This window comes from Physella acuta, unplaced genomic scaffold (assembly GCF_028476545.2).
Source record: "Physella acuta isolate Inbredline_101_S28 unplaced genomic scaffold, ASM2847654v3 ptg001600l, whole genome shotgun sequence".
NCBI lineage: Eukaryota > Metazoa > Mollusca > Gastropoda > Physidae > Physella > Physella acuta.
The window spans coordinates 146,643-160,752 of NW_026733114.1; the positions used below are offsets into that span (position 1 = coordinate 146,643).

At 40.8% G+C, this 14,110-nt stretch overlaps 1 protein-coding gene and 11 non-coding genes across 12 annotated transcripts in view; 11 read left to right on the plus strand and 1 right to left on the minus strand.

Annotated features, from left to right (window-relative positions):
- The window catches only part of LOC131929215 (putative mediator of RNA polymerase II transcription subunit 26), a 57,011-nt gene that overhangs the window by 30,560 nt on the left and 12,341 nt on the right, over positions 1-14,110 (minus strand). Inside the window, exons 11-21 of the mRNA XM_059285335.1 lie at positions 13,760-13,891; positions 12,491-12,622; positions 11,222-11,353; positions 9,956-10,087; positions 8,690-8,821; positions 7,424-7,555; positions 6,158-6,289; positions 4,892-5,023; positions 3,626-3,757; positions 2,359-2,490; positions 1,093-1,224 (exon numbers count right to left, since the gene is read on the minus strand). Of these exons, the coding sequence (XP_059141318.1) occupies positions 1,093-1,224; positions 2,359-2,490; positions 3,626-3,757; positions 4,892-5,023; positions 6,158-6,289; positions 7,424-7,555; positions 8,690-8,821; positions 9,956-10,087; positions 11,222-11,353; positions 12,491-12,622; positions 13,760-13,891 (1,452 nt within the window). The remainder of the gene's footprint in view (positions 1-1,092; positions 1,225-2,358; positions 2,491-3,625; positions 3,758-4,891; positions 5,024-6,157; positions 6,290-7,423; positions 7,556-8,689; positions 8,822-9,955; positions 10,088-11,221; positions 11,354-12,490; positions 12,623-13,759; positions 13,892-14,110) is intronic.
- On the plus strand, positions 996-1,218 carry LOC131929236 (small nucleolar RNA U3). The gene has a single exon (XR_009383910.1). It is a non-coding gene; the product is annotated as a small nucleolar RNA U3 (small nucleolar RNA).
- Positions 2,262-2,484, plus strand: LOC131929266 (small nucleolar RNA U3). The gene has a single exon (XR_009383939.1). It is a non-coding gene; the product is annotated as a small nucleolar RNA U3 (small nucleolar RNA).
- On the plus strand, positions 3,529-3,751 carry LOC131929237 (small nucleolar RNA U3). The gene has a single exon (XR_009383911.1). It is a non-coding gene; the product is annotated as a small nucleolar RNA U3 (small nucleolar RNA).
- Positions 4,795-5,017, plus strand: LOC131929238 (small nucleolar RNA U3). The gene has a single exon (XR_009383912.1). It is a non-coding gene; the product is annotated as a small nucleolar RNA U3 (small nucleolar RNA).
- Positions 6,061-6,283, plus strand: LOC131929239 (small nucleolar RNA U3). Its single transcript, XR_009383913.1, has one exon. It is a non-coding gene; the product is annotated as a small nucleolar RNA U3 (small nucleolar RNA).
- Positions 7,327-7,549, plus strand: LOC131929240 (small nucleolar RNA U3). Its single transcript, XR_009383914.1, has one exon. It is a non-coding gene; the product is annotated as a small nucleolar RNA U3 (small nucleolar RNA).
- Positions 8,593-8,815, plus strand: LOC131929241 (small nucleolar RNA U3). Its single transcript, XR_009383915.1, has one exon. It is a non-coding gene; the product is annotated as a small nucleolar RNA U3 (small nucleolar RNA).
- LOC131929242 (small nucleolar RNA U3) lies at positions 9,859-10,081 on the plus strand. Its single transcript, XR_009383916.1, has one exon. It is a non-coding gene; the product is annotated as a small nucleolar RNA U3 (small nucleolar RNA).
- Positions 11,125-11,347, plus strand: LOC131929243 (small nucleolar RNA U3). Its single transcript, XR_009383917.1, has one exon. It is a non-coding gene; the product is annotated as a small nucleolar RNA U3 (small nucleolar RNA).
- On the plus strand, positions 12,394-12,616 carry LOC131929245 (small nucleolar RNA U3). The gene has a single exon (XR_009383919.1). It is a non-coding gene; the product is annotated as a small nucleolar RNA U3 (small nucleolar RNA).
- Positions 13,663-13,885, plus strand: LOC131929246 (small nucleolar RNA U3). The gene has a single exon (XR_009383920.1). It is a non-coding gene; the product is annotated as a small nucleolar RNA U3 (small nucleolar RNA).

The window sequence follows — 14,110 nt, forward strand, 5'->3', positions numbered from 1 at the left end:
CCACCACCAAAGCTTTTTCATGCAGCAAAAAGCACATTCGCTCTCCGACGACACGTGCTAGCATACCATATAACTTGTCCGTGTAGTAGTCTACGAACCAAACGACTGGCTTCCACGGTCTGTTGATTTTCACGTGAGCTTTGTTTACAACCGGCTGTTCATCCTATAGTTATGCGTCAACACACCGACGAACACGTCCACGATGCGTCTTTACAACGAAGCAAGCACTGCATGCATTATAATACCCACAGTTTTCATGTTTTGTCTCCTGATAAGCAAAACAGCAGTAGAGATAATCAACAGAAAATCTATTTATATAGGGCTAGGTTTTGACAGGCAAATGTGAGTCCTATTTTCTAGCGTTTTAATTGTTTATTTATTCAACAGCAGATATCCAATGTTTTATGTATACCACTTTAAAATGTTACCCCGTTGATCGAAACATTTTAGTCTACCAACACAAGCGTTTTCACATTTCGGAAAATAAAACTTATTTGAAATAAAACGAAAGAAAAACTGAAGCAAAACCACAGCTAAATAATCGGCTCCGCATTTATTAAATTCGTTATCTTTCGTGTGACGTTGGCTGGATATATTACTTTTTTTTATCAAACACAAAGTTCACTAAAAACGGACAAGCATTAAATACGATTACGTTTGTGGGATGAGTAAGAGACCACTCAGCTCGTGTCAAACGTTAGCTTCCAATAGATAGTGATTCTTTCCCTTACAGTGAATTATTTCCCTTGATGTCGATTTTGATTTGTTTCTCTTTCCTACAGCGTTTTGCACTCTAAACGTGTGCCCATCAAGTTTCTACTGGGCCAATAAGTGTGCGCCTACAAGCTTTCGATGACATATAACAAAACGAGTGCGTCAGACCTGTATCAAATATTTCTTAGGTGCGACACAACTCATGCTAGTCACCGTCCTAAAAACCATACCGTAACAGCGTTTGAATTACGTTGGGCCCGCTTCCGATGCATGACTCGAATAAGATCATACTTTTAGGGATCATTTCTAAAGTTGGTCTTGCCGGGACGTTGAGCAAAATTGAACGGCACGAAAACCATGATGACGAGATTCAGTCACTTCCTCTGAGCGTGAAGTTGACCTCGAGACAGTCACAGCTTGAGTGACAGTCTCAGTAGGTCTTTGATGATCGTTCCTCTCCTCCCTCAGCGGGGAGTTGGAGGAGGATGTGACAATCCGATTGGTTTCTCTCTATCATATGTAAAGAATGGTTTATCTAGCAAATGGTGCTGCCCACCACCAAAGCTTTTTCATGCAGCAAAAAGCACATTCGCTCTCCGACGACACGTGCTAGCATACCATATAACTTGTCCGTGTAGTAGTCTACGAACCAAACGACTGGCTTCCACGGTCTGTTGATTTTCACGTGAGCTTTGTTTACAACCGGCTGTTCATCCTATAGTTATGCGTCAACACACCGACGAACACGTCCACGATGCGTCTTTACAACGAAGCAAGCACTGCATGCATTATAATACCCACAGTTTTCATGTTTTGTCTCCTGATAAGCAAAACAGCAGTAGAGATAATCAACAGAAAATCTATTTATATAGGGCTAGGTTTTGACAGGCAAATGTGAGTCCTATTTTCTAGCGTTTTAATTGTTTATTTATTCAACAGCAGATATCCAATGTTTTATGTATACCACTTTAAAATGTTACCCCGTTGATCGAAACATTTTAGTCTACCAACACAAGCGTTTTCACATTTCGGAAAATAAAACTTATTTGAAATAAAACGAAAGAAAAACTGAAGCAAAACCACAGCTAAATAATCGGCTCCGCATTTATTAAATTCGTTATCTTTCGTGTGACGTTGGCTGGATATATTACTTTTTTTTATCAAACACAAAGTTCACTAAAAACGGACAAGCATTAAATACGATTACGTTTGTGGGATGAGTAAGAGACCACTCAGCTCGTGTCAAACGTTAGCTTCCAATAGATAGTGATTCTTTCCCTTACAGTGAATTATTTCCCTTGATGTCGATTTTGATTTGTTTCTCTTTCCTACAGCGTTTTGCACTCTAAACGTGTGCCCATCAACTTTCTACTGGGCCAATAAGTGTGCGCCTACAAGCTTTCGATGACATATAACAAAACGAGTGCGTCAGACCTGTATCAAATATTTCTTAGGTACGACACAACTCATGCTAGTCACCGTCCTAAAAACCATACCGTAACAGCGTTTGAATTACGTTGGGCCCGCTTCCGATGCATGACTCGAATAAGATCATACTTTTAGGGATCATTTCTAAAGTTGGTCTTGCCGGGACGTTGAGCAAAATTGAACGGCACGAAAACCATGATGACGAGATTCAGTCACTTCCTCTGAGCGTGAAGTTGACCTCGAGACAGTCACAGCTTGAGTGACAGTCTCAGTAGGTCTTTGATGATAGTTCCTCTCCTCCCTCAGCGGGGAGTTGGAGGAGGATGTGACAATCCGATTGGTTTCTCTCTATCAAATGTAAAGAATGGTTTATCTAGCAAATGGTGCTGCCCACCACCAAAGCTTTTTCATGCAGCAAAAAGCACATTCGCTCTCCGACGACACGTGCTAGCATACCATATAACTTGTCCGTGTAGTAGTCTACGAACCAAACGACTGGCTTCCACGGTCTGTTGATTTTCACGTGAGCTTTGTTTACAACCGGCTGTTCATCCTATAGTTATGCGTCAACACACCGACGAACACGTCCACGATGCGTCTTTACAACGAAGCAAGCACTGCATGCATTATAATACCCACAGTTTTCATGTTTTGTCTCCTGATAAGCAAAACAGCAGTAGAGATAATCAACAGAAAATCTATTTATATAGGGCTAGGTTTTGACAGGCAAATGTGAGTCCTATTTTCTAGCGTTTTAATTGTTTATTTATTCAACAGCAGATATCCAATGTTTTATGTATACCACTTTAAAATGTTACCCCGTTGATCGAAACATTTTAGTCTACCAACACAAGCGTTTTCACTTTTTCGGAAAATAAAACTTATTTGAAATAAAACGAAAGAAAAACTGAAGCAAAACCACAGCTAAATAATCGGCTCCGCATTTATTAAATTCGTTATCTTTCGTGTGACGTTGGCTGGATATATTACTTTTTTTTATCAAACACAAAGTTCACTAAAAACGGACAAGCATTAAATACGATTACGTTTGTGGGATGAGTAAGAGACCACTCAGCTCGTGTCAAACGTTAGCTTCCAATAGATAGTGATTCTTTCCCTTACAGTGAATCATTTCCCTTGATGTCGATTTTGATTTGTTTCTCTTTCCTACAGCGTTTTGCACTCTAAACGTGTGCCCATCAACTTTCTACTGGGCCAATAAGTGTGCGCCTACAAGCTTTCGATGACATATAACAAAACGAGTGCGTCAGACCTGTATCAAATATTTCTTAGGTGCGACACAACTCATGCTAGTCACCGTCCTAAAAACCATACCGTAACAGCGTTTGAATTACGTTGGGCCCGCTTCCGATGCATGACTCGAATAAGATCATACTTTTAGGGATCATTTCTAAAGTTGGTCTTGCCGGGACGTTGAGCAAAATTGAACGGCACGAAAACCATGATGACGAGATTCAGTCACTTCCTCTGAGCGTGAAGTTGACCTCGAGACAGTCACAGCTTGAGTGACAGTCTCAGTAGGTCTTTGATGATCGTTCCTCTCCTCCCTCAGCGGGGAGTTGGAGGAGGATGTGACAATCCGATTGGTTTCTATCTATCAAATGTAAAGAATGGTTTATCTAGCAAATGGTGCTGCCCACCACCAAAGCTTTTTCATGCAGCAAAAAGCACATTCGCTCTCCGACGACACGTGCTAGCATACCATATAACTTGTCCGTGTAGTAGTCTACGAACCAAACGACTGGCTTCCACGGTCTGTTGATTTTCACGTGAGCTTTGTTTACAACCGGCTGTTCATCCTATAGTTATGCGTCAACACACCGACGAACACGTCCACGATGCGTCTTTACAACGAAGCAAGCACTGCATGCATTATAATACCCACAGTTTTCATGTTTTGTCTCCTGATAAGCAAAACAGCAGTAGAGATAATCAACAGAAAATCTATTTATATAGGGCTAGGTTTTGACAGGCAAATGTGAGTCCTATTTTCTAGCGTTTTAATTGTTTATTTATTCAACAGCAGATATCCAATGTTTTATGTATACCACTTTAAAATGTTACCCCGTTGATCGAAACATTTTAGTCTACCAACACAAGCGTTTTCACATTTCGGAAAATAAAACTTATTTGAAATAAAACGAAAGAAAAACTGAAGCAAAACCACAGCTAAATAATCGGCTCCGCATTTATTAAATTCGTTATCTTTCGTGTGACGTTGGCTGGATATATTACTTTTTTTTATCAAACACAAAGTTCACTAAAAACGGACAAGCATTAAATACGATTACGTTTGTGGGATGAGTAAGAGACCACTCAGCTCGTGTCAAACGTTAGCTTCCAATAGATAGTGATTCTTTCCCTTACAGTGAATTATTTCCCTTGATGTCGATTTTGATTTGTTTCTCTTTCCTACAGCGTTTTGCACTCTAAACGTGTGCCCATCAAGTTTCTACTGGGCCAATAAGTGTGCGCCTACAAGCTTTCGATGACATATAACAAAACGAGTGCGTCAGACCTGTATCAAATATTTCTTAGGTGCGACACAACTCATGCTAGTCACCGTCCTAAAAACCATACCGTAACAGCGTTTGAATTACGTTGGGCCCGCTTCCGATGCATGACTCGAATAAGATCATACTTTTAGGGATCATTTCTAAAGTTGGTCTTGCCGGGACGTTGAGCAAAATTGAACGGCACGAAAACCATGATGACGAGATTCAGTCACTTCCTCTGAGCGTGAAGTTGACCTCGAGACAGTCACAGCTTGAGTGACAGTCTCAGTAGGTCTTTGATGATCGTTCCTCTCCTCCCTCAGCGGGGAGTTGGAGGAGGATGTGACAATCCGATTGGTTTCTCTCTATCATATGTAAAGAATGGTTTATCTAGCAAATGGTGCTGCCCACCACCAAAGCTTTTTCATGCAGCAAAAAGCACATTCGCTCTCCGACGACACGTGCTAGCATACCATATAACTTGTCCGTGTAGTAGTCTACGAACCAAACGACTGGCTTCCACGGTCTGTTGATTTTCACGTGAGCTTTGTTTACAACCGGCTGTTCATCCTATAGTTATGCGTCAACACACCGACGAACACGTCCACGATGCGTCTTTACAACGAAGCAAGCACTGCATGCATTATAATACCCACAGTTTTCATGTTTTGTCTCCTGATAAGCAAAACAGCAGTAGAGATAATCAACAGAAAATCTATTTATATAGGGCTAGGTTTTGACAGGCAAATGTGAGTCCTATTTTCTAGCGTTTTAATTGTTTATTTATTCAACAGCAGATATCCAATGTTTTATGTATACCACTTTAAAATGTTACCCCGTTGATCGAAACATTTTAGTCTACCAACACAAGCGTTTTCACATTTCGGAAAATAAAACTTATTTGAAATAAAACGAAAGAAAAACTGAAGCAAAACGACAGCTAAATAATCGGCTCCGCATTTATTAAATTCGTTATCTTTCGTGTGACGTTGGCTGGATATATTACTTTTTTTTATCAAACACAAAGTTCACTAAAAACGGACAAGCATTAAATACGATTACGTTTGTGGGATGAGTAAGAGACCACTCAGCTCGTGTCAAACGTTAGCTTCCAATAGATAGTGATTCTTTCCCTTACAGTGAATTATTTCCCTTGATGTCGATTTTGATTTGTTTCTCTTTCCTACAGCGTTTTGCACTCTAAACGTGTGCCCATCAACTTTCTACTGGGCCAATAAGTGTGCGCCTACAAGCTTTCGATGACATATAACAAAACGAGTGCGTCAGACCTGTATCAAATATTTCTTAGGTACGACACAACTCATGCTAGTCACCGTCCTAAAAACCATACCGTAACAGCGTTTGAATTACGTTGGGCCCGCTTCCGATGCATGACTCGAATAAGATCATACTTTTAGGGATCATTTCTAAAGTTGGTCTTGCCGGGACGTTGAGCAAAATTGAACGGCACGAAAACCATGATGACGAGATTCAGTCACTTCCTCTGAGCGTGAAGTTGACCTCGAGACAGTCACAGCTTGAGTGACAGTCTCAGTAGGTCTTTGATGATCGTTCCTCTCCTCCCTCAGCGGGGAGTTGGAGGAGGATGTGACAATCCGATTGGTTTCTCTCTATCATATGTAAAGAATGGTTTATCTAGCAAATGGTGCTGCCCACCACCAAAGCTTTTTCATGCAGCAAAAAGCACATTCGCTCTCCGACGACACGTGCTAGCATACCATATAACTTGTCCGTGTAGTAGTCTACGAACCAAACGACTGGCTTCCACGGTCTGTTGATTTTCACGTGAGCTTTGTTTACAACCGGCTGTTCATCCTATAGTTATGCGTCAACACACCGACGAACACGTCCACGATGCGTCTTTACAACGAAGCAAGCACTGCATGCATTATAATACCCACAGTTTTCATGTTTTGTCTCCTGATAAGCAAAACAGCAGTAGAGATAATCAACAGAAAATCTATTTATATAGGGCTAGGTTTTGACAGGCAAATGTGAGTCCTATTTTCTAGCGTTTTAATTGTTTATTTATTCAACAGCAGATATCCAATGTTTTATGTATACCACTTTAAAATGTTACCCCGTTGATCGAAACATTTTAGTCTACCAACACAAGCGTTTTCACATTTCGGAAAATAAAACTTATTTGAAATAAAACGAAAGAAAAACTGAAGCAAAACGACAGCTAAATAATCGGCTCCGCATTTATTAAATTCGTTATCTTTCGTGTGACGTTGGCTGGATATATTACTTTTTTTTATCAAACACAAAGTTCACTAAAAACGGACAAGCATTAAATACGATTACGTTTGTGGGATGAGTAAGAGACCACTCAGCTCGTGTCAAACGTTAGCTTCCAATAGATAGTGATTCTTTCCCTTACAGTGAATTATTTCCCTTGATGTCGATTTTGATTTGTTTCTCTTTCCTACAGCGTTTTGCACTCTAAACGTGTGCCCATCAACTTTCTACTGGGCCAATAAGTGTGCGCCTACAAGCTTTCGATGACATATAACAAAACGAGTGCGTCAGACCTGTATCAAATATTTCTTAGGTACGACACAACTCATGCTAGTCACCGTCCTAAAAACCATACCGTAACAGCGTTTGAATTACGTTGGGCCCGCTTCCGATGCATGACTCGAATAAGATCATACTTTTAGGGATCATTTCTAAAGTTGGTCTTGCCGGGACGTTGAGCAAAATTGAACGGCACGAAAACCATGATGACGAGATTCAGTCACTTCCTCTGAGCGTGAAGTTGACCTCGAGACAGTCACAGCTTGAGTGACAGTCTCAGTAGGTCTTTGATGATCGTTCCTCTCCTCCCTCAGCGGGGAGTTGGAGGAGGATGTGACAATCCGATTGGTTTCTCTCTATCATATGTAAAGAATGGTTTATCTAGCAAATGGTGCTGCCCACCACCAAAGCTTTTTCATGCAGCAAAAAGCACATTCGCTCTCCGACGACACGTGCTAGCATACCATATAACTTGTCCGTGTAGTAGTCTACGAACCAAACGACTGGCTTCCACGGTCTGTTGATTTTCACGTGAGCTTTGTTTACAACCGGCTGTTCATCCTATAGTTATGCGTCAACACACCGACGAACACGTCCACGATGCGTCTTTACAACGAAGCAAGCACTGCATGCATTATAATACCCACAGTTTTCATGTTTTGTCTCCTGATAAGCAAAACAGCAGTAGAGATAATCAACAGAAAATCTATTTATATAGGGCTAGGTTTTGACAGGCAAATGTGAGTCCTATTTTCTAGCGTTTTAATTGTTTATTTATTCAACAGCAGATATCCAATGTTTTATGTATACCACTTTAAAATGTTACCCCGTTGATCGAAACATTTTAGTCTACCAACACAAGCGTTTTCACATTTCGGAAAATAAAACTTATTTGAAATAAAACGAAAGAAAAACTGAAGCAAAACGACAGCTAAATAATCGGCTCCGCATTTATTAAATTCGTTATCTTTCGTGTGACGTTGGCTGGATATATTACTTTTTTTTATCAAACACAAAGTTCACTAAAAACGGACAAGCATTAAATACGATTACGTTTGTGGGATGAGTAAGAGACCACTCAGCTCGTGTCAAACGTTAGCTTCCAATAGATAGTGATTCTTTCCCTTACAGTGAATTATTTCCCTTGATGTCGATTTTGATTTGTTTCTCTTTCCTACAGCGTTTTGCACTCTAAACGTGTGCCCATCAACTTTCTACTGGGCCAATAAGTGTGCGCCTACAAGCTTTCGATGACATATAACAAAACGAGTGCGTCAGACCTGTATCAAATATTTCTTAGGTACGACACAACTCATGCTAGTCACCGTCCTAAAAACCATACCGTAACAGCGTTTGAATTACGTTGGGCCCGCTTCCGATGCATGACTCGAATAAGATCATACTTTTAGGGATCATTTCTAAAGTTGGTCTTGCCGGGACGTTGAGCAAAATTGAACGGCACGAAAACCATGATGACGAGATTCAGTCACTTCCTCTGAGCGTGAAGTTGACCTCGAGACAGTCACAGCTTGAGTGACAGTCTCAGTAGGTCTTTGATGATCGTTCCTCTCCTCCCTCAGCGGGGAGTTGGAGGAGGATGTGACAATCCGATTGGTTTCTCTCTATCAAATGTAAAGAATGGTTTATCTAGCAAATGGTGCTGCCCACCACCAAAGCTTTTTCATGCAGCAAAAAGCACATTCGCTCTCCGACGACACGTGCTAGCATACCATATAACTTGTCCGTGTAGTAGTCTACGAACCAAACGACTGGCTTCCACGGTCTGTTGATTTTCACGTGAGCTTTGTTTACAACCGGCTGTTCATCCTATAGTTATGCGTCAACACACCGACGAACACGTCCACGATGCGTCTTTACAACGAAGCAAGCACTGCATGCATTATAATACCCACAGTTTTCATGTTTTGTCTCCTGATAAGCAAAACAGCAGTAGAGATAATCAACAGAAAATCTATTTATATAGGGCTAGGTTTTGACAGGCAAATGTGAGTCCTATTTTCTAGCGTTTTAATTGTTTATTTATTCAACAGCAGATATCCAATGTTTTATGTATACCACTTTAAAATGTTACCCCGTTGATCGAAACATTTTAGTCTACCAACACAAGCGTTTTCACATTTCGGAAAATAAAACTTATTTGAAATAAAACGAAAGAAAAACTGAAGCAAAACCACAGCTAAATAATCGGCTCCGCATTTATTAAATTCGTTATCTTTCGTGTGACGTTGGCTGGATATATTACTTTTTTTTATCAAACACAAAGTTCACTAAAAACGGACAAGCATTAAATACGATTACGTTTGTGGGATGAGTAAGAGACCACTCAGCTCGTGTCAAACGTTAGCTTCCAATAGATAGTGATTCTTTCCCTTACAGTGAATTATTTCCCTTGATGTCGATTTTGATTTGTTTCTCTTTCCTACAGCGTTTTGCACTCTAAACGTGTGCCCATCAACTTTCTACTGGGCCAATAAGTGTGCGCCTACAAGCTTTCGATGACATATAACAAAACGAGTGCGTCAGACCTGTATCAAATATTTCTTAGGTACGACACAACTCATGCTAGTCACCGTCCTAAAAACCATACCGTAACAGCGTTTGAATTACGTTGGGCCCGCTTCCGATGCATGACTCGAATAAGATCATACTTTTAGGGATCATTTCTAAAGTTGGTCTTGCCGGGACGTTGAGCAAAATTGAACGGCACGAAAACCATGATGACGAGATTCAGTCACTTCCTCTGAGCGTGAAGTTGACCTCGAGACAGTCACAGCTTGAGTGACAGTCTCAGTAGGTCTTTGATGATCGTTCCTCTCCTCCCTCAGCGGGGAGTTGGAGGAGGATGTGACAATCCGATTGGTTTCTCTCTATCATATGTAAAGAATGGTTTATCTAGCAAATGGTGCTGCCCACCACCAAAGCTTTTTCATGCAGCAAAAAGCACATTCGCTCTCCGACGACACGTGCTAGCATACCATATAACTTGTCCGTGTAGTAGTCTACGAACCAAACGACTGGCTTCCACGGTCTGTTGATTTTCACGTGAGCTTTGTTTACAACCGGCTGTTCATCCTATAGTTATGCGTCAACACACCGACGAACACGTCCACGATGCGTCTTTACAACGAAGCAAGCACTGCATGCATTATAATACCCACAGTTTTCATGTTTTGTCTCCTGATAAGCAAAACAGCAGTAGAGATAATCAACAGAAAATCTATTTATATAGGGCTAGGTTTTGACAGGCAAATGTGAGTCCTATTTTCTAGCGTTTTAATTGTTTATTTATTCAACAGCAGATATCCAATGTTTTATGTATACCACTTTAAAATGTTACCCCGTTGATCGAAACATTTTAGTCTACCAACACAAGCGTTTTCACATTTCGGAAAATAAAACTTATTTGAAATAAAACGAAAGAAAAACTGAAGCAAAACGACAGCTAAATAATCGGCTCCGCATTTATTAAATTCGTTATCTTTCGTGTGACGTTGGCTGGATATATTACTTTTTTTTATCAAACACAAAGTTCACTAAAAACGGACAAGCATTAAATACGATTACGTTTGTGGGATGAGTAAGAGACCACTCAGCTCGTGTCAAACGTTAGCTTCCAATAGATAGTGATTCTTTCCCTTACAGTGAATTATTTCCCTTGATGTCGATTTTGATTTGTTTCTCTTTCCTACAGCGTTTTGCACTCTAAACGTGTGCCCATCAACTTTCTACTGGGCCAATAAGTGTGCGCCTACAAGCTTTCGATGACATATAACAAAACGAGTGCGTCAGACCTGTATCAAATATTTCTTAGGTGCGACACAACTCATGCTAGTCACCGTCCTAAAAACCATACCGTAACAGCGTTTGAATTACGTTGCGCCCGCTTCCGATGCATGACTCGAATAAGATCATACTTTTAGGGATCATTTCTAAAGTTGGTCTTGCCGGGACGTTGAGCAAAATTGAACGGCACGAAAACCATGATGACGAGATTCAGTCACTTCCTCTGAGCGTGAAGTTGACCTCGAGACAGTCACAGCTTGAGTGACAGTCTCAGTAGGTCTTTGATGATCGTTCCTCTCCTCCCTCAGCGGGGAGTTGGAGGAGGATGTGACAATCCGATTGGTTTCTCTCTATCATATGTAAAGAATGGTTTATCTAGCAAATGGTGCTGCCCACCACCAAAGCTTTTTCATGCAGCAAAAAGCACATTCGCTCTCCGACGACACGTGCTAGCATACCATATAACTTGTCCGTGTAGTAGTCTACGAACCAAACGACTGGCTTCCACGGTCTGTTGATTTTCACGTGAGCTTTGTTTACAACCGGCTGTTCATCCTATAGTTATGCGTCAACACACCGACGAACACGTCCACGATGCGTCTTTACAACGAAGCAAGCACTGCATGCATTATAATACCCACAGTTTTCATGTTTTGTCTCCTGATAAGCAAAACAGCAGTAGAGATAATCAACAGAAAATCTATTTATATAGGGCTAGGTTTTGACAGGCAAATGTGAGTCCTATTTTCTAGCGTTTTAATTGTTTATTTATTCAACAGCAGATATCCAATGTTTTATGTATACCACTTTAAAATGTTACCCCGTTGATCGAAACATTTTAGTCTACCAACACAAGCGTTTTCACATTTCGGAAAATAAAACTTATTTGAAATAAAACGAAAGAAAAACTGAAGCAAAACGACAGCTAAATAATCGGCTCCGCATTTATTAAATTCGTTATCTTTCGTGTGACGTTGGCTGGATATATTACTTTTTTTTTTTATCAAACACAAAGTTCACTAAAAACGGACAAGCATTAAATACGATTACGTTTGTGGGATGAGTAAGAGACCACTCAGCTCGTGTCAAACGTTAGCTTCCAATAGATAGTGATTCTTTCCCTTACAGTGAATTATTTCCCTTGATGTCGATTTTGATTTGTTTCTCTTTCCTACAGCGTTTTGCACTCTAAACGTGTGCCCATCAACTTTCTACTGGGCCAATAAGTGTGCGCCTACAAGCTTTCGATGACATATAACAAAACGAGTGCGTCAGACCTGTATCAAATATTTCTTAGGTGCGACACAACTCATGCTAGTCACCGTCCTAAAAACCATACCGTAACAGCGTTTGAATTACGTTGGGCCCGCTTCCGATGCATGACTCGAATAAGATCATACTTTTAGGGATCATTTCTAAAGTTGGTCTTGCCGGGACGTTGAGCAAAATTGAACGGCACGAAAACCATGATGACGAGATTCAGTCACTTCCTCTGAGCGTGAAGTTGACCTCGAGACAGTCACAGCTTGAGTGACAGTCTCAGTAGGTCTTTGATGATCGTTCCTCTCCTCCCTCAGCGGGGAGTTGGAGGAGGATGTGACAATCCGATTGGTTTCTCTCTATCAAATGTAAAGAATGGTTTATCTAGCAAATGGTGCTGCCCACCACCAAAGCTTTTTCATGCAGCAAAAAGCACATTCGCTCTCCGACGACACGTGCTAGCATACCATATAACTTGTCCGTGTAGTAGTCTACGAACCAAACGACTGGCTTCCACGGTCTGTTGATTTTCACGTGAGCTTTGTTTACAACCGGCTGTTCATCCTATAGTTATGCGTCAACACACCGACGAACACGTCCACGATGCGTCTTTACAACGAAGCAAGCACTGCATGCATTATAATACCCACAGTTTTCATGTTTTGTCTCCTGATAAGCAAAACAGCAGTAGAGATAATCAACAGAAAATCTATTTATATAGGGCTAGGTTTTGACAGGCAAATGTGAGTCCTATTTTCTAGCGTTTTAATTGTTTATTTATTCAACAGCAGATATCCAATGTTTTATGTATACCACTTTAAAATGTTACCCCGTTGATCGAAACATTTTAGTCTACCAACACAAGCGTTTTCACATTTCGGAAAATAAAACTTATTTGAAATAAAACGAAAGAAAAACTGAAGCAAAACGACAGCTAAATAATCGGCTCCGCATTTATTAAATTCGTTATCTTTCGTGTGACGTTGGCTGGATATATTACTTTTTTTTTTTATCAAACACAAAGTTCACTAAAAACGGACAAGCATTAAATACGATTACGTTTGTGGGATGAGTAAGAGACCACTCAGCTCGTGTCAAACGTTAGCTTCCAATAGATAGTGATTCTTTCCCTTACAGTGAATTATTTCCCTTGATGTCGATTTTGATTTGTTTCTCTTTCCTACAGCGTTTTGCACTCTAAACGTGTGCCCATCAACTTTCTACTGGGCCAATAAGTGTGCGCCTACAAGCTTTCGATGACATATAACAAAACGAGTGCGTCAGACCTGTATCAAATATTTCTTAGGTGCGACACAACTCATGCTAGTCACCGTCCTAAAAACCATACCGTAACAGCGTTTGAATTACGTTGGGCCCGCTTCCGATGCATGACTCGAATAAGATCATACTTTTAGGGATCATTTCTAAAGTTGGTCTTGCCGGGACGTTGAGCAAAATTGAACGGCACGAAAACCATGATGACGAGATTCAGTCACTTCCTCTGAGCGTGAAGTTGACCTCGAGACAGTCACAGCTTGAGTGACAGTCTCAGTAGGTCTTTGATGATCGTTCCTCTCCTCCCTCAGCGGGGAGTTGGAGGAGGATGTGACAATCCGATTGGTTTCTCTCTATCAAATGTAAAGAATGGTTTATCTAGCAAATGGTGCTGCCCACCACCAAAGCTTTTTCATGCAGCAAAAAGCACATTCGCTCTCCGACGACACGTGCTAGCATACCATATAACTTGTCCGTGTAGTAGTCTACGAACCAAACGACTGGCTTCCACGGTCTGTTGATTTTCACGTGAGCTTTGTTTACAACCGGCTGTTCATCCTATAGTTATGCGT